Source organism: Kryptolebias marmoratus, linkage group LG22 (assembly GCF_001649575.2).
Source record: "Kryptolebias marmoratus isolate JLee-2015 linkage group LG22, ASM164957v2, whole genome shotgun sequence".
NCBI classification, from domain to species: domain Eukaryota; kingdom Metazoa; phylum Chordata; class Actinopteri; order Cyprinodontiformes; family Rivulidae; genus Kryptolebias; species Kryptolebias marmoratus.
In genome coordinates, this window is record NC_051451.1 from 7,881,412 (window position 1) to 7,900,655 (window position 19,244).

The 19,244-nt window shown below is 38.2% G+C and overlaps 1 protein-coding gene across 1 annotated transcript in view; it reads right to left on the reverse strand.

Moving 5' to 3' along the window:
• Positions 1–213: 213 nt before the first annotated feature.
• The window catches only part of LOC108246628 (TBC1 domain family member 12), a 35,544-nt gene continuing 16,513 nt past the window's right edge, over positions 214–19,244 (reverse strand). The window contains exons 3-13 of the mRNA XM_017434272.3: positions 17,141–17,265; positions 16,652–16,734; positions 14,848–14,965; positions 14,657–14,763; positions 13,201–13,284; positions 12,985–13,079; positions 12,826–12,897; positions 11,190–11,318; positions 10,843–10,952; positions 7,536–7,794; positions 214–5,955 (exon numbers count right to left, since the gene is read on the reverse strand). Of these exons, the coding sequence (XP_017289761.1) occupies positions 5,881–5,955; positions 7,536–7,794; positions 10,843–10,952; positions 11,190–11,318; positions 12,826–12,897; positions 12,985–13,079; positions 13,201–13,284; positions 14,657–14,763; positions 14,848–14,965; positions 16,652–16,734; positions 17,141–17,265 (1,257 nt within the window). The 3' untranslated portion in view covers positions 214–5,880. The remainder of the gene's footprint in view (positions 5,956–7,535; positions 7,795–10,842; positions 10,953–11,189; positions 11,319–12,825; positions 12,898–12,984; positions 13,080–13,200; positions 13,285–14,656; positions 14,764–14,847; positions 14,966–16,651; positions 16,735–17,140; positions 17,266–19,244) is intronic.

The window sequence follows — 19,244 nt, forward strand, 5'->3', positions numbered from 1 at the left end:
TTCACGCTCAGATTTGAGTAAAGTTTGTTAGCATTAGACAAAAGTTGAAAAAAACATTGAGACTATAAACTTACTGGTTTGCTTCAAACACATCCGAAGTTGTTCTTTGCTGCCTGACAGCAAATGTGTGTTGATAACATTCATTTACTTCAGCTGTCCGTGGTTATAATGTTGTGGCTCATTGATGTACATATAAAGACCAGCCAGGACTCCTTTTTGCTCAGATACTTTTTATTTACATGTTAAACTAGTGGCTGTTAATATGACAAAAAAAAGAACATTTACAGTTTATTTACACCATCTGTAAGGCATTATGGGGGAAAACAAATTGTACAAGAAAGTCAAAATAAAAGAGAAATTAAATTTACAATACAAACACAACTGAAAGCAACAATAAGGTTTAAATAAAGTGTTTATGTGGAATAATTTATCCTATTAGTTTAATCTGAAGCAGAATAATGGAGTGTTAGGAGTTACATCTTGCAGAGAATTCTAGGTAAAAACAGCAAATGAGTATCTTTAACATCTGCAATACTGTTTAAAAACCTGAACTATTCTTTATTATCCTACTTTAAATGATGCCATTAACAGGTTAAATGCAATTTTTATGGTTAAAAGTGAGAATTTAAAGTGTTTGACCAGTTTCAGACAAACATGAAGGGTGCTGTTGATTTGATTTAAATGAAAAAAATCAGTTAAAATAACTTCAAATGTGTTTAAGATCAGTGTTGTTTTTTTGTTGTTTTTTTACAGACACCAAAATCTGGAGGAAGACTCGCTGATCTTGTCTGGTTTGTTTGATTGTTGAGATAAGAAGAAAAAAAAAAGATCTGTGGAGACCAGTTTGTGGTTAACTCTAAGAGCAGCAGTCAGCTGAATTAGTTAAAATAAGAAACACAAAGTGCTCGAGATAAATCACAAACCAAACATGTCAAGTTTTAAAGTCTCACTGTATCAGATTGTGAGAATTGTTATGGATGTGTTTATTATATATATATATATATATATATATATATAAACTTATCTGTTTCAAGTTTTTACTGCTAAGTGCTTTGGTTGCGTTTTATTTTGAAAATAACAGAACACTTCCTTCATTAAAACCCCTAAACAACAAATAAGAACTTTAGTGTAGAAGAACAGATCGTTTGCAGGAGTTTGTCTTTTTAATTATTATATTTATAAATAACAAACAACCAGTCCCTAAATGTAAACTTCTCTTTCTGAGCCATCTGATGAATACCGCGTGTTTATTACCTAAGAAAAAAATTCAAGATCACTGATCCCAGCTTTGACACAACAAACCCTTGTTACTGGAGCAACAAAGAGGAACTCCCCAGAAAAGACAATTAAGAAAATAAATTAAAGTTTCATCACTTCAGATTTAGTTCTTTTTCTGATCTGGGATATTTCGAACATCTTAAAGTGGGGATTTGAGGAAAGGTTGCAAACAGTCAGTATCTTACCTGATGCACACAGCTCTTTAAACAATCTCAGTTTGGAGAGTTTAATTCTGACCCAACTCAAGAGCTAACAGCTTGTCTGACCAGGACCACGGCTCCAGTGGATTGATGTCGTCTTAAAACAACTTTAGTCTCTAAAATGTCACAGCACTTCACGCTGATGTTTTTAACCTCATCGTTCTGCAGTTCCTTACATGGAATTTCGTAGTTTCTTCCAGTAGTAACAACATCAGCATCTAGCTGTAGCACTTCCTGCAGGAACAGCAGAACATTTCTGCTGGAATAACCGTTTAATGTGAGACTGTAGTTTTATCTATAGCATTCACATGAAACGCTGTTTAAAATGTTAAAAACTGAAGTTGCTTTGAGACGGCACACTCTGCTTTGAAGTTGGCCTCGTTCAGACTAGCCATTAGCTCGTCAATACGGTCTGAGTGGGTCGTAAAACAACTCCAATCTTAAAATTCTCATTGTGGTTCATTAAACGGGTATTCTGGGAGAGATGTTTTGATTACCCTGCAGGTCGTGTCCCGAGGCTGCACAGGAAGTGCTACAGCTAGCTGAAGTTATCTGAGCTTGCAAATACCTGTGTAGTGATGACATAAAGGTTTATAAAAGTGTTCAGTTTTAGCTTTTCAGCCTGGTCAGAACCGAACTGTATGTCTCCAAACTGAGGTCAATCCTAGAGATATCTACAACAGGTAAGCTATTGTTTGCAGCTTTTTCACAGAATCCCACCACTAAATGTCTGAAGTCCTCCTTTTAAAACACTGTAGTACTTGTAGAATCAAGCAGTGATGATTTTATTTAAGCAGCAGGCACAGAAATGAAACATCCTTCACTGTTTAAAGAACCTCTCCTGTTCCTTCGTCTCGCAGCTCCGCTCAGCTTCCCCGGTGATATTTCTGCTCTAGTGAGCCAAAAGCTGCAAAGGGAACGGTTCCTCATGCTGCAAGAACGCATTCTGCAGGTAGGGGCGAGTAGTCGTGAGCTTGGTGTGGCCGAGGCTGGAGCTGAACGGCACGTTGATGGTGTCTGTAAATCAAAGGCGCAGAAACAGGCGCGCCAACATTCTGCAGGTTTAGTTACTGTAACTCTGATCGACACCTCTGCTAATCTGCAGATCAGTTCTCTGCTCGGCGTCTCCGAAATCCATCTGCAGACGTTTGAGAACAATTAACGAATCACTTTTAGGAAGGTTTGTTTTAGTTGAATTTACATGTTTTGAATGAATCCATTAAGACTGGTTGAGATGTGTGATAATCTTTTTTAGATACATTTCATCAAAATCTTCTCTGATGTTTTGAGGTCCTGTAGAGGCTGCAACAAAACTATTTAGTTTTTTCAAATAATTTTTCTCTTTGTACAATTTGACCTAGAGAAGCTACATTTTTTGCCCCAACACATTTGTCAGAATCGTCATTGGAAACTTTTCTAATCCTGCAAAGAAACTTTAAATATCAAATAAAGCTTTGTCCATTTGTTCAAACATATATTAAAAAACAAAACAAGATGCTAAAGTATCCTAATGTCCAACCTTTAAAGGTTAACACAGTTTGAACTGAATAGTCAGCTCATTAAATTTATAAACTGCGAGTCTGCAAAATGTCTGAGAAAGTATTTTTTTACTGTCTGATTAAAGAAAAATGACTGGATTTAAATACGGATCAGCTTTGTGTCTGTCACAGATCCTTTTTTTAACAGTGAGGTGTTGGTGTTTAATGACTAAAGTGAAAAGCTGATAACTTTTTCTTTCCCACGTCCCTTTTGTGGATGTGGGAGTTCCACCTTTACTTTCAGAGAGGGTTTAAACAAATGCTGCAGATTTATTTACTTATTAAACTTCAACGCAATTTGATCCCCCTTGTGACATAATTTACAACTGATGTGTAGTTCTTAGTGGCTGGAATGGCTAACCTCACCCTCACTGTAAAACTGGACCATTATTTAAAGACATTATTGTGTAAATAGACTCGTTCTGTTGATGACATTAACTATTAGCTCCAGCAACATTTAGATTATCGACAAAACATCAGAAAAACAAAAGTTTAATTCGACTTTTAGGATGAAAAACAGTTTTGTGCATCACTAGTTAACAGGGAATCCCCTTTAGAAAGAATATTTCGCATTTTAGCATCAAAAGCGACTCGCGTGATTGAACGATCAACGTTTAAATCTGTTGATGAATTAGTTTAACAGGAATGATTAGGCAGGTTTCAGGATTTTTAGAGTTGTAAAGTGATAGCTCAGGCAATTTGAAGTGGGCTTCTGTGGAAAAGCTGTCAACAATATCTTACCTGTTGTAGATGGCTCTTTGAGCGACCTTAGTTTGGAGAAATACTTTAGTTCTGACAGATCGATGAGCTAACGAGCTCTCTGAGCAAAGCCAAGTCTAAAGTGGATTGCTGCTGTCTTAAAACGACTCCAGTTTTCTAAACCCTTATAAATATTTACATTAGTGCTTTTAAAACCTTCTAGCTTTCGACAGATCTGACCCCGACTGTAGCTTAGCTGTTAAATCAGAGCATATTGACAACAAAAACACCCGCCACACTCTTTTTTTTCCCCATTAATAATTACTGCTTGCTCTTTTTTTTGTTATAATTATACCCAAACATACTATTGTCGGCCATTTTCAAATTTATTTTAAACTCTGGAGATCATCTCAAGACCCTACAGTTGGTGTTTCAACCCCAGCTTTAGATCACCAGAAGTTAAACTTTAATAGTTACTGGTAACAGCAAAGAGCAACTGGCTGTAGCACTTCCTGTGCAGCCTGGGGCATTTCCTGCAGGAATGTTATAATATTTCTGTCCTCCAGTAAATCAAAACAAAAATGGGGCTTCCTCCTGCTGCTGCTGGGGTGGGTATGATGTGGGTGGAGGTGAACAATAAAATGACAAACATGGCCAAGAATACAAATTTACAATCCATGCACATGAAAATGGGCCACGATTTTCAAACACTGGCCATGTAAGATGCCACTGCTCGGCTCGCTGGTTGCAAACATTCAGAATTCACTGAGACTGCTACTGAAAATTTGCCTGTTTTCCACAGTTTCGAGTCTCCAACAGTGAGAGCGACTCCGAGTGGCGCTAAGACAAAAGTGGATCACTGTAGTCCTAAAACGACTTTATTATCCAGCAGTTTAAGAAAACCTTTACATTGCCTTCACTTTCATATTACGTGGGTCATCTCGCAGAAGTCTTGTCACATTCCTGCAGGAAGTGCCCCATGCTGCACAGAAAGTGCTATAGCTAGTTACTGCTGCTATGTAGTGTTACAAACAACCACAGAATTACATGTAAATAACCATGGAATGTGAAACTGACAGCGATGTAAAGGTTTGTAAAATAGTGTTTTAACAAACTGCTATGAAATTGTAGAGACTGGAGTTTGTTAAGGACGGCAGTGATTTACTTTGGTCCTTGCTCTGTTCAGACTAGGCATTAGCTTGTCAATTCTGTAAAAATTCAACTCAGTTTCTCTAAACTGAAGCTGTTCAAAAAGCTTTCTACAACAAGTCAGATATTGTTTACAACCTTCATGTAGAACCCCACTTCAAAAGGTCTGAATTGTCCCTTTAATATGAAACTTTCTGCAGCTTTAAACTTCTGCAGAAACTTTCAAAAGCTTCATTCTGCAGCCTGAAGCTTTAGTCGAACTCCTTCTGCTCGTTCTGAGTTTGCATCGTGGTTCTTGTTCCTCAGCTTCGGAGCTGTGTGAATAAAGTGCTCTGAGAGAAAATCTGGATCCTTGAAACACTGATGCAAACGCCCAAATAAACAACCACAACTTGGGCTCACTGATGTCCAAATTATTTGTTTTCTTATATACTTTAGATCAAAATCCTTCCTCTGTGCCTTTAAAGAGTATTCACCTCAAATAACGACTTTTAGGCTCATTTAACACCTGTAAACTTCTGAAACCTTCGCCTTTTTAAATCTCTGGTTTTTCTTGAGATTCAAGGGTTTTTCTTCTCCAGCAGATGAAGACTTTTACAGAAGCCAAACTAACCAGCTACACACCCATGTTCCAATCCAGAGTCCTGGTTCCAGAAATGCAGCAAATGAAGAGGATCCACATGAAGAATGAAACCACGGAGGTCTTTTCTGAAGCCTTTAGGAAATCATTAGCACCTACGGTTAGACTTGCGGTCTCTTTAGAATTACACAGGGCTTGATGCTCGGTGTTAGTGGCCTCCCAACATGGAGGCGGGACCACCAGAAGCTTCGCTCTCAGCCAGCAGAGAGGAAATGACACGTAGAGTTCATCTAGCAGCCAGGTTTAACGTCTCTGGTCCCAGAACCTGCTGCTTGTAAAGAAACAAGCACTTCGTCTGCATCAAGTTTGGCTTCAGGCTGAGTATTCACCTTAACGGCTGGAGTTTGAACAGAGTTAGCGCTTGGATTAGCCAGTGTTAGCTTCTTAAAGCCGGGCTGCCGGTTTTCTCCACTTCTTTGTTGTTTCCGTCTTTCATCAAAGCAGAAAATACCTGAAAGGAACCAGATGAGAACCACTGAACGTGACAATATACAGAAGTTCCCGTACACTCATCGTGAGCATGATTAATTTCCATTTCTAATGATTTATTTGAACTGGTTTTTCCAGAGTGGAATGATTATACAACATACAACTTTAATGATTTTTAAAAACAAGAACTGGGAACACAATTTCAATTTATTGTGGATTTTCTCTGATCCACACAGTGTCCAGGCTTCAAATACACAAACATTCACCTAAATCTGTTAATTGGTGGTCTTTTAACTTGACAAAGTGTATTAACTTCTCCTTAGTGATCAGAACTGACTGCAGCTGGTAGCTTCTCTTACAACTTTGTCTGAACAGTTACCACAACAAGACAAGCCTCAAACCAAACAAGTGGTCGCTGTTAGGAACAAGACTTTGGCAATAATAATAAGTTTAAATTAACAAACAAGCCACGTCCAACAGAACAACCAAACAATGAGAGGTGAGCTGCTCAGTCCAGCTCCACTGTTGACAGGAGAGATGGACTTAAATAGATGAGCCTCTTCTGTGGTTGGAGAAGCAGGAGACGAACAGCCCGACATGCAGAGGATGTCCATCAGGAGGAGCTAGGAGAGGGCAGCCAGTCCCAGACGGGGAACACCACAGCTGGGCCGCCAAACCACCAACCTGCAGCTGCACAGTCTTATCAAACCAAATGGCCTCAGGGGACGGTTTCAAACCGAAGAACGCTGCACCGACTGTCAAGCATAGTGGTGGGAGCACCATGCTGTGGTACTGGTGCAAGTAGGACTACCTCCAATTTATTCAAAAACAACTCAAATCAACAGCTAGTTGAAACTGAGACACAGTTGGGTGTTCCAACAGGACAACGATCCTAAACACACATTAGAACATGTTTCTGAGCTTCTGGACTGGACTTGTAAAAACCTCAACCTGAGCGGAAAGCTGTGGGCTACTCTTCAGAGCCAGGCCCGTACCAGGAAACCAACCATTTACAATGAACTCTGCCAATTCTGCCAAGAAAAGTGGCCAGAAAAGTGTCTTGAAAGGATTCAAAACCGATGCAGAGTTGGACACATTTCTGCTTGACAAGTATCTCTGCTTGATTTGTTTTATTTTTTAATAACTACACAACTAAGATGTTGACGGTTACAGTATCAGGATGCTTAACTCCCTCCATCTCTGACAAGCCGCTCCGATGTTTACAGTAGTTTTTTTCTTTTTAGCTTGCTTTTCGTCACGGGTCTTCTTCTGTTTACCTGTCTTTGTTTTCTGAGCAGGTGCCACTCGAGAACTTGGCGGTTTTCCTGTAACATTAGGTAGTTTCTCCACCATTAGCACAGCTGCAGCACACCGGCAATCTTGAGCTTGAATGACGGTCCACGCTGTGCGGGGGAAGGTTGTGAGCAGCTACGACACTCCTCCTGGCTCTGATTGGTTGTTTCTGACCGGGAGCGGTGTATTTCTGAAGTTACCTACTGCAGCTTTAAGTTGTATTTTCTACAATCATTCCAGCATGGAAAAAGATCGCTTCAAACTAATCACTAAAAGCCCTCAGAGACTCGGTGAAGTGACGGCGCTGACCTGAGCCCAGCGGCGGTTCCTGCTGATCATGTGAGTGTTGGCCATGGAGCTGAAGAGCGTCTGGGGCTGCAGATCCTCGGGGAGGCGCGTGAGGAACTGAGCGATGTGGATGAAGTCCATCTGCATCAGGACGTCCTCGTACAGACGCAGGATGCCCAGCCCCGTCCGAAACAAACTCTCCTCCCCGTCTCGGCAGAAGACGTCCCAGACTCGACACGCCACATCCAGAGGGAGCGACTTACTGTACAGGGTGAAGATCCTGGACAACAGGGAGGAAAAACACTCTTCATTAGTAAAAGGTGGAATGACGAAAAACTCCGGAGAAGTTTATTTTATGTAGGAAACCAGAAAAAATATAGCTGTCAACACAAATTGAAAGAAAGTAGTTGATTAGAGCAAGCTAAAACTAAAAATGTATTTGACATATGTTTTGTTTAATTTAGGTAAAATAATTTTTTAACTGTGTTGCTGATTTTGCTAGAATAAAACTTAAAACCATTTATATACCGTTAAATATATGATTCTGTTCATCTGACTTTAATTTGATTCATTAGAAAATTTCTCTGTATTTTTTCTGCTTTTATTTGCTCATCAAGTCAAACAGAGAACAATTTAAACAAAAAGCTAAAAAGTATGAGTTTCTTTCTTATTGCACTTCAGTTTTTCTTTTATTAATTTTTCTTTAAGATTTAAAATCAGGGGGAAAAAAGCCCATAATGACGGCTCATGTTTCTGCTGTATGTTAGCTTCACCTTGAAGGGACACTTCACATTTTTTAAAGGGAAGTTTTGTTAAAAGGTTTTAAATGGTTAATATCTTACCTGTTACAGATAGTTCTTTGAACGACCTCGGTTTGAAGAAATAGAGTTTCATTCTGATCAGACCGATGAACTAATGGCTAGTCCGAGCAGGACCAAAACTAGAGTGGACTGTTGCCGTCTTAAAATAACTTGAATCTCTAAAAATTTCACAGCAGTTCATACAAATGCTCTTTTAAAATTTTTTAGCCCATTTTGTGTGACACAGTTGATTACATTAGAGAACAGTCAGTCTGAACCCAGCTAAGACCAACGCAGGTTTCAGTTGTATAAAAACAACTCCAATCTGGGAACCATTTGCCATCAGATTCACATAACTCTGCTAATCCAGCAGAAATATTATGATATTCCTGCAGGAAGTGCTTCCGCTCTTATTTGTGTGTTGGAAAATATCCAGATTCTGCGTAAATAATTCACAACCATGTCGCTTCACACGAACCACAACAACATCAGCGATGCACTTTGATCTAGCCATTAGCTCATCAGTCCAGTCAGAATTAAACTTATTTTGAGTCTTTGAAAGAGCTATCTGTAACAGGTAGGATGTTATGCGTTCATCACCTTCTGAACCAAAATATGGTTCAAAAAATCTGTAGAAATGTAGAAAAACATTACATATGTTGGTGAAAAACACATCACTGAGACTTTACACAGAGTTCGGGCAGCTTTTGTTTTCTTACAAAATTTAAATATTAAATTTAAGCTAGTTATATATTTATATCTATTTGTGGTTTTATATTGTTTTTTTTTTGTTGTTTTCAGTCTGATCTTTTATGTTAAAATGTTCTTGGGTTTCATTAAAAGTGCTTTATAAATTTAATAAGTTTGGTTTCAAAATGTGTCGTTTCATTTTGAAGATGAATAATTTTGAATAAGTTTACAGAGACCAGCTGGAGCCATTCACGGGGCTCAACGCCTGAGTTAAAACTTGAATAATTTTCTTTTTTTGTTAAATATTTATATATTGTTACCAGTGGTGGCTGGTGGAGTTTTCTCCAGGGGGGGACTATAAGTCCAAAATAGACATATAACAAAGCATATACAACGATATCACACCAGTGTATTTACATGAATTAAAACAACAAAAGCAACATTATAATGTACATATAAATGCACAAGTGCTTCCTGAACAGACCAATACTTATAAAGACGGAGGTCTCCCAAGGCACAAGCCTGAAGGACACATTCATTTAGCGTTTATAAGACCTGTTTTCTCCTTTATTTTTCAAAACTTTACTGGAGAAATACATCAAAGCTTGTTTTATGGTGCAAGCACTCACTACGTCACGTATTCTGCACAAACAATATAACGAAGATCAGATGTCTCACTTCGATTAGAATTCCAAGCCAAATATTTTAAGTTTTTTAGCATAAATTTTCTTAAACTAATCATTAACTATAAACTTATTTATTACCTTTTGTATGTAACTTAGTCACGTAATGAACATATTACTGTCTTTGAATAAAAAGCAGCACACCCGCGGCTCGATTTTTCAATCAGGCAAATTTTATGACAGACGGATGTGACGTCAGCCCGTGGCGGGAGTCCCACGCTCCGGCGGTGAAATGCAAACCGAGCTGCATTCAGCTCTGGGCGCAGTAGAGGTGCGCCCTGAACGGTCCTATCTCTTGTACTGAAGAGGAGCTACTGCGCTTGTACAACTTTTAACGAGAGTCTATGGACAAAGATTTTTGCGCCCCAGGGTGGAAATACGTCACCAATTAGACAACGTCAATGAACAAAACAACTTTACTTATCATTAACTATAAAATATTTATCTTACACAACTTAATATATATATACATATATTTACAAATATTTTAATTTTATTATTACATTTTTATTCAAGGTAATGTGAGTGGTGGGGCGGCACCCTTGCGCCCTCTATTGGCCAGCCGCCACTGGTAGAAACAAAGCTGGTGCTAAGTGAGCTAAATGGTAAAGGATGACTTTTGACTTTAATTTGATTAATTTTAAAATATATATTTTTTTGTTTTTCACTGCTTAATAATAAAACGTAATTTTTTGGTGGATTTCTATCCAATCAACTCTTAACAGCAGAAAGTTGGGGCTTTGAGATGTTTATTTTTTTATTTGTTTTATTCTGCACCAGAAGCAAAACCTTACAAGTTTTGCTGTGAAATTCATAAATACGTAAATCAAATAAATTTAGGACAAAATGATGTTGTTGTCTTTGAATCTTGTGTGTTTTCATGTCCTTTAACTCCGTTGCACTTTTTATTAAAAATAATACTAATAATATGTCTTCTAACAGCCTTTACTTTTAATTTTTCTGACATTTTCTATTTAAATGGGTACTAAATATTTATTTTTCAAATTGTTCTTAGTGAAGCTTTATTCGCTACTATCTGAGTTTTAACTAATGAATTATAATAACTGGGGGTGGACTTTCACCTTTGTAAAACTCAGAAACCTTAAATATTAATCCCAGAGACACTTTGTTGGATGGCTGAGTTCAATAACTCACCAGTCGATCAGGTAAAGGTCAGGGGTCAGGTTGTTGGTTTGGAAGTGGCTGAAGAGACGCGGCAGATTCTCCTCAAAGAAAATCTCAAAGGCTGCGAAATATTTCAACATCTGACACAAAACAGAGAAAAGAAAAGGAAAGCCAAGGTGGTTTTTACACATTCAGTTTGTGTCCAAGTGATCTGAAACATCTTGTTTATGAGTCACAAATAAAAATGATTTAACACCATTAAATGATATTAAATGAAACACAACAGCAGATTTTTTTTTCCTCTACATGCGATCTCTTTGTGAATGTGTCACATGACGAGAGTGGAGTGACTGCAGTCTGAGGAGAATAAATCCTACCAGATCATGGTCGACTCTGAAAAAGGCCATCTGACACGGTTTGTTGAGCAGGTTGGCGAAGGTGATGAACGCTTCGGCCTCCTCCAGGTTCAGGATCAGAACTGCAGCGATGAAAGACATTCCCTGGACCTGAAACACCAAAAATAAAGAGAAGAAAAAGCAGCTTTAAACAAGGATTGTACAATGTGTCGGATATTTATAAGCAAATTAGCTTTAACTACTAAAGGTCAGAATAAAACCAAAACATTCCCTTTAAGTTCTGCTCCTGATTAGAAATCATTAATTCAGTGAGCAGTAACAAACATTTTGATTTATTTTACTTTTCAATCTGGATTTTATCTGTTCCAAAGCATAACATCATGTTGACTTAAACCAATTATTACATGTAAACAATATGCAATAAAGTACTAAATATAACCAGTTTAAGAATAAGTATTAAAGTCAGCAACACTGTCAAATCTGAGGACATTTACCTCATATTAAGTTTTGATTTGGATCAGATTTTTTTTATGCAATTTTTTTATGATACATAAAACCTTGTAATGAAAGTAGGTTGTAATTTATCTTCAAATAATTATATTAACTAGAAAATTTCTGAAGAAATATTTTAAAAATGCCAATGCGGCTACTTGCTGACTTTTTTTTGTACTAATCTAAGCTGACAAAATACTGACGTTTTGATGTATAAACTCTATAAGAAGTGTTAAGTTTGTCAGAGTAAGAAGAGTTCGCCTGGAAAAAGTTTAGACAACTCAAGGTGGTTGTGTGACAAGATCAAAATAAACATCCGGGTGTAAAATCATCATGAAACTTAAACTGTAAATGTGTAAAACTTACAAAATATATCAAAGTGCCAGTTCAGTCATGTAAAGCCCATCTTTCTGTGACTCATTTAAAGTTTGAATAATGTTTTTTTGTGAAGTCTGAGCTGTAGAGACAAACAAAACTCAGTTTCTCACTCATTTGACCAAAATCCCATTGTTTATGGGGATTTTTATCCAAATTTCGTCGACTTTGTACTTTTACTGCTAAAAGTCATAGCACACTTTCCCCCATGGAGCTGCTTGTTTTGATTTTTTTTTTTTTTTAGTTTTATTTAAACTGCAGGACTAAATTGTGAAGTGTACCAATAAATAGTAATAAAGGCTGCTACAGTAATTCTGCATTGGCCCCCTCAATAATAATATTTTTAAGACCCTACAGTATAATTTTTAATAAAAATTGATCAAATTTGTTGTCATTTTTTGTTCAGCTCCAAGAGAAGTGGATTTACTCAGAAAATTAATTAAATTAAAAAAAAATTAATTAAAATTAACCAGAAACTTGCACTTTAATGCACACTAAATTATAAAGCAAAGAAGCACATAAAAGTGCTGACGATTTTTTTCAAAAAGAATTCATTATGAGTTTATTTATTTGCTCTAAGATATTTACAAGTTCAAGACTTCATTAAAGATGCAGTGCTCTCATATCACTGCTGAGAATTTAAGTTTCTTGTGTAAAAAAAACACAACAAACAAACACAGAATGTGTCTTAACCCCCTCCCCCCCTTAAAATGACCGATTCGGCTTATAAAAAGAGAGTTTGGTAAAAACTAAGAAACTGTTGTGGTTGTGATGGATGAAACAAACTCACGTAGCCGATGTCAGGTCTGTAACAGGTGTAGGCCCCCAGCACACTGTGGAGCAGGTCGTGGTACGGACCACCCTGCAGGAAAAAAAAAAAAAAAAGAGATGATAAGTGTCTTAGATCTGAGCCGTCATAGCAGCAGGTCCACCTGAACAGGTGTGTTACCTTCTGGAAGATGAAGAGAGATGGGAAAGTTCTGGAAATGTCCAGTTTAATGAGGTCCAGACTGGACTCTCTGTCAGCCAGCGACGCTCCTCCATCTGATAGAGAAACACAGAGAACAGAGCTTTGGATGATGGTTTTATTATTTTCAGGAGGAGAACTTTTAGTTAATAGTAAAAACCTCCGTTCTGAGAGGTTTGGAAATGAATGCAGTCGTACCGCTCTCACTGTCGTTCACAGAGCTCGTCTCGCTGTAACTCCTCCACTTCTCTTTGGCTCTGGACAAGAAGATTTCATACAGTTCTGGACAAAAACACAAACATCAAGATTTTACTGAACTCTATGTATTATTTAAACTATGGTTTTTCTAGAGTACTTTTTATATGAGATTTTGAGAAAGGCTAAAGCCGGTTTAGGGTGTTGGAAGGGAGGCTCAGACAAACTGTCGAGCCTCAGCTTCAGGAGGAGCAGTGAGGCTTTTGTGGAACTGTGGAGCAGATCTTTAGCCTTTCAGAGTTACTGAAGGGGTCTAAGGAGTTTGATCCTCCAGTCTACATATGTTTATGACAGAGTTACCCAAGTCATTCTGTGGAGTTGCTAGGAATATGAAATGCCAGGGTCCTTTTAAGAGCTATCCAGATCCTGTATACCAAAAATCAAAGTTGTGTCTGAATTCTCGGCACAAAGTGGAGCTTGTGCGAGTTGGACTCCTCCAGGGCTGTCCCATGTCTCAGATCCTGTTTGTGGTGTCCGTGGACAAGGATGTCAAGGTGAAGTCATGCAGAGGAGGGTGTTTGGTTTGGGAACCTCAGGGCCTTATCTTTGATTTTTGCAGATGATGTGGTTTTGTTGGTGTTTTGTCAGGCCGTGACCTTCAGTGTGCACTGAGGTGGCTCACGGGTGAGTGTGGAGCAGCTGGGATGAGAGTCAGCTCCTCTCCGTCTAAGGCTGTGGTTCTCCAGGTCGGCGAGTCTTTACCTCAAGTAGCGGAGAGTGTTTTTAAAAACTTGCTTTGAAAAAAGTTCAACAATTTCCTGTGGCAAAGGTGAAGTAAACCTCCATGGTCTATGAGGCTGATGTTTGATGGATGGATGGATAAAAAAAAACATCTTTCTGTTGGCAACCTTTAATTTGAGAGTCATGTACTTAATCATGTCTGGTCCAAATGTTTCTTTTCAGCCATCTTATTGACACACGGAGAAGTCTCCTGAGATGATAAGCTAATGCTATCCCACTTCCTCACAGTTTTTACAAAAAAACTTTGTTTGCTGACCATTTTTTGTTTTTATCAGATCCACTTAATCAGTGAAAACTAAAATATTCTGCTTCAAACAGTCACAGCAACAAAAGCACAGAAGAGCCTTGTGATCATATTTTAATATAAATTAGTACAAAAACTATTGCACACAAACATTAACTAACTCTGCAGTAATCTATATAAAAGAAATCCTTTCAGTCTGCACCATGTAACTCGGGCCCTGACTGATTGGGTTTTTATCATGTTTTAACAATAAAGGAGGTTTATGCCTCACAGAATGAAGTCCTGACAGTCTTTTACACACACACTGCTTGTTAATTTCTGTTGGTTTGTCTGAGCATTTATAATTAACAAACATGAATAAAACTGAATAATGTCTCAAAGCTGAGAGCGTTCTGTAATATCTCTGTTTTGTACCTGGTGTGATGTTGAGCTCGTTGCCGATGGCAAGGCTCCACACACGTCCTCTGACACCTGGAGGAAGTCCCTGCCACCACAGTTCTCTGACCCGTCTTGTTCCCTTCCTGCACGCACACACACAGGAATGCATAAAGCTGCAGAAACACACTCACACTGATTTACACCAACACAAAAGTCCAAGGTCATACATGGTGTCCCAGTGAGGCAGGATCTCGTTGTTCCAGATGACCATGGCGTTGGAGATGCTGTCCTCCTGTCGATGTCTCTCCTTCATCTGACGCTTCTTCTTCTGAGCTTCTTTCATCTCTGCAGAGAATTTAGAAATATTGTCTTTGTTAGGTGCTGCAAACAGTCTGATCCATTCTACCAGTCAAATCCAACCAAGAGATCAGCTTTTATGTTTTTACATACAGTTATGGTAAAAAGAAAGTCCACCTTCTTTCAGTTCAAGAGTTTTACATATCAAGACATAATAAAAATGATCTGGTCTTTACAAGGTTCTATAATTGTTCAAATCTAACGTCAAGTGAACAAAAACACACAACAGATTCCACTATGTCGTTGTTTATTAAACAAAAACAGAGCCAAAATTAAAACATTGTACGAAAAAATAAGTCAACCATTGCTGTTTCTACAGGATTTAAGAGGTTTAACTCATCATCATCATCATCATCATCATCATCATCACTGTTATCCCCTTTGTAAAAGCAGGAGTGTCGTTAGTTCTGCTCTGAAGTATGTGTTAACACAATGTCAAGACGGAAAGACATCAGCAATGGAACTGTTGCTGCCCATCAAGCTGGAAAGGGTTAAAGGTCATTTCTAAACTATCTGGACTTCATCATTCCACAGACAGAAAGACTATTCTCAAGAGTAAAACGTTTAAGACAGCTGCCAGTCTTCTCAGGATTGGATGTCCAAGTGAATTCACCTGCAGTCAGACTGTGCAATGCTCAGAGAAATGACTAAAAAACAACTTAACAAGTATGACTTATTTGGAAGAGTTGCAGGAGAAAACCTCGTCTCTCTAAAAAGAACATGGCAGCATGATTTAGGCTGGTCAGGTTTTGTCTGATAAACTACAAAACTTCTGGAACAATGTTCAAAAGTAGAGATATTTACCCATAATGCACAGCACCATGTTTGGAGAAAACTTTACACAGGCAATCAGCAGAAACACCTCACATCAACTATCAGCATGGAGGTGGAGGGCTGATGATTTGGGCTCCTTGCAGTCATTGAGCTGACCACGAACTCCTCTGTAGACCAAAGGATCCTAGAGTCAAATGTGAGACCATCTGTCTGACAGCTGAAGCTCGGACCAAACTGGGTCAACAGAACAATGATCCCAAACACAGCAGCTGATCTACAACAGAACGGCTCAAAAAGAAAAGAATCAAAGTGCTGCAAAGGTCCAAAGTCCAAACCTCAAACTGATAGAAAAGCTGTGGAGGAACCTTAATAGAGCTGAGCAGAAACAAATGTCTGCAAACCTCAATGAACTGAAGCAATTTTGGAAAGAAGAGTGGGCCAAAAGTACTCCACAATCATGTGTGAGACTGATAAAGTCCTACAGAAAACAGCTACTGAGAGTTTTGCTGCGAAAGGAGGAGGAGCTGCAGAATCAGGGGATGGACTTCACACACATCTTTTCCATTTTGGCTTCATTTTTGTTTAATAAATAATGACCCGGTGGAATCTGTAGTGTTTTTTGCACACTTGAGGTTAGATTTGAATATTTTTAGAACCTGGTAAAGACCAGATAATTTTATTATGTCCTGATACATAAAACCCTAAAACTGATAGAGGGTGGACTTTCTATTTTTTCCCTGTTTAAAACTTCTGTTTAAGTCTTCATTTCTTTTTATTTTCCTTCCAAATAGCTAGACTGACTTGTAATATTTTTAATAGTGTTGACTGATGGTTTTCCAGAGTTTCTGAAGGTCTCAAAGTTGTAGAAATTTAGATATCTGTGTGTGTGTGTGCGTTTACCTCTCCTCTTGGCTCCTGCCACCATCTCTTCATACTCCAGTTTGTGCCTCTGAGTTTCCTCCACAGACTTGGCAGGCAGATTCCTAAAAAACAAACACAGATGAACAATCAATTAGCCAGTTGGACAGTTTGTTAACCTCATCTCAGGCGTTGAGCCCCGTGAATGGCTCCAGCTGGTCTCTGAATTGAGTGATAACTGAGGATCTGCTGGAAGACGTGCAGCTTTTTAAGGAAACCTGAAGTGGTTTGAACTTGTAACAAACAGCTCAATTTGAGATCAATGTCTACACCTGAGAGAAAAAAGGATGTGTTTTATTCCCTGTCCAACAGTCTGTTGCATGTGCCCAGACTTATACACAGCCAATGACATGCAGATTAAAAATAATTTTAGAACCTCTTTGTGTTCTCTTGGATAATAATAAGTTAGCAAAGAAAAACGACGTCAGACGAGGCAATTCTGTCATGAAAATGTGGTTTTGTTCAACTCACACTGGTCGGTCCTCCAAGATGAGAGCTGTGGTGGACAGAGGCTCGAAATCTAGGTTCTTCCTCCTTCCTGCAGCTGGGGGACGCTGAGGACACGAGGATGCTCCAGAGTCCTTCACCTCCTCCTCCTGCAGACAATAAACACAGAGAGAAGGTGTCACAGATCCAGCAGCTTCACTCACTTCTGTACCATGAGCTGCTCAAACTCACATCCATCTCAGAGGAGATTACCCAGTTTTAGTGTAAGAAGTTACTGCAACTTATCATGAGTGCTAATCCATAGGAACTGAAGAACCTACATGAATGTATGCCTAAAATCCCCATGGGTCCATCACAATTTTCAGTTCTATCTAAATAAAATATGCCAACATGTGCAGCTTGATCAGGAACAGTGTGCTCTGACTTTTGGAAGCAGATGCAGTTTACAATAATAAATATTTCCCCAAAGACAACGATGGAATTTTGATGAAATTAGTGAGAAAACCCAGCCCTATTTGGAGTGCTACAGCTCAGACAAACTTCACAGAAGAAACATCATTCAGAGTTTAAACAGCTCACTTAAAGTTGGACATTACATGACCAAAGTGGCATTTTGAAACTGCTATTTTGTCTAAATCATTAAGTTTTAGGTTTTTTTATTGTTTTTACCACAGAATGTTTAACTTAAAGTGTGATGTACTTTCTACAAACAAACTCCTTTCACTCTCATAAACTTTACACTTCTTATATACTTTTTACATCAAAAAGTCAGCATTTTGTCAGCTTATCTTCTTACAAAAGTAAGTCCTAAATTAACCCTATTAGATTTTAGCAAAGAAAGTTAATGGATGTTAGAGTTTCAGGCACTAGCTAGACTGGCATCCTTCAGTATTTCTTCAGAAATGTTCTAGTTGTGTTTACTGTTTAAACATCTTGGTTTTACATCGTTTTTACAAAACGTTAACGTCTCTCCAACAGGCCGACACACATGAACAGAGGTGTTATTCATCTCAGAAAGAAGCATCCGCATTAGAATAAATGTGTGTTTAAGAGCCCACGTGTGGTTTTATACGCGTTTTCAGTCGGGATGAATGTAAATGTTTGTATCGCGGTGAGAGTGTGAACCCGAGTGTGTGTGATCTAACGGTCAAAGCAATGAATTGTGTGTTTGTGTGTGATCAGTCTGCACAATAAACAGCTCATTGACAGGAGCAGGACAGCTGAGGGTCACACAACACGTCTTTTATGACCAGACTTCTCACCTCGACCAGCAGGGGGAGACAAAGCTCAGTTTCTGACTCTGAAAATCTATCTGTATCTACATTCATGAGTAAAAATAAAATCATGGGACTGATCTGATGATTTCCTGGCAAAAGACTTCAAGAAAACTTTCTCTAGATCACAACCAGGCTGAGGAGCAGGTGACACATTGATATAAATCTACTATAAAATGTTTCACGGGTACGCTGAAGCTGATGGACAGAAACTGGTGAACAAATGGACGATTGTCTGAACCCAAAGGCATGAATGAAAGATTTTCATTGGTTTTTTTTCCCCCTTTTCTGAAATCAATGTCATCCTTTACAATTATCTTTTTTAAATCATGTGCTGCAAAAATGAGACAAAATACTTTCTTAAAAACACAGGACGATTATAAAATGGTCAAACTTTACATTCCAAATATATTTCGGAATATATTGCAGGCCTGAACTGTAGGAATGTGTGTTGGATTAAAAATTAACTAAATTTAACTAAAAAAGTAAACTGAACTGATCAAGTCCCTAAATTTTTTTCTTTACTGTTGAATCTTCTGATTTAGAGTCATAGTAAATAACCCATGTTTAAAGTGAAAAGTGTATAAAAATGTAAGGATTCACGAATAATAAAAATTACTTAAAAGTAGTTTTTTTTCTGTGACCTTTTTGAAATTCTGTTTTTCATCAACTTTCAGCCAAATGGTTATCTAAATGTGCCGTCTTTGTTTTTCTTCAAACAGAAAACCTGGGAACAGAAGTGGTTTTTTTCCTTCATAAAATCTTAATTTCAGGAAGAATGACTTCAGTTTGACTTGTTTAGACAGGTCTCTGGAACATACATGGTTCTAAAACTGATAAAACAGGAGCTGTTG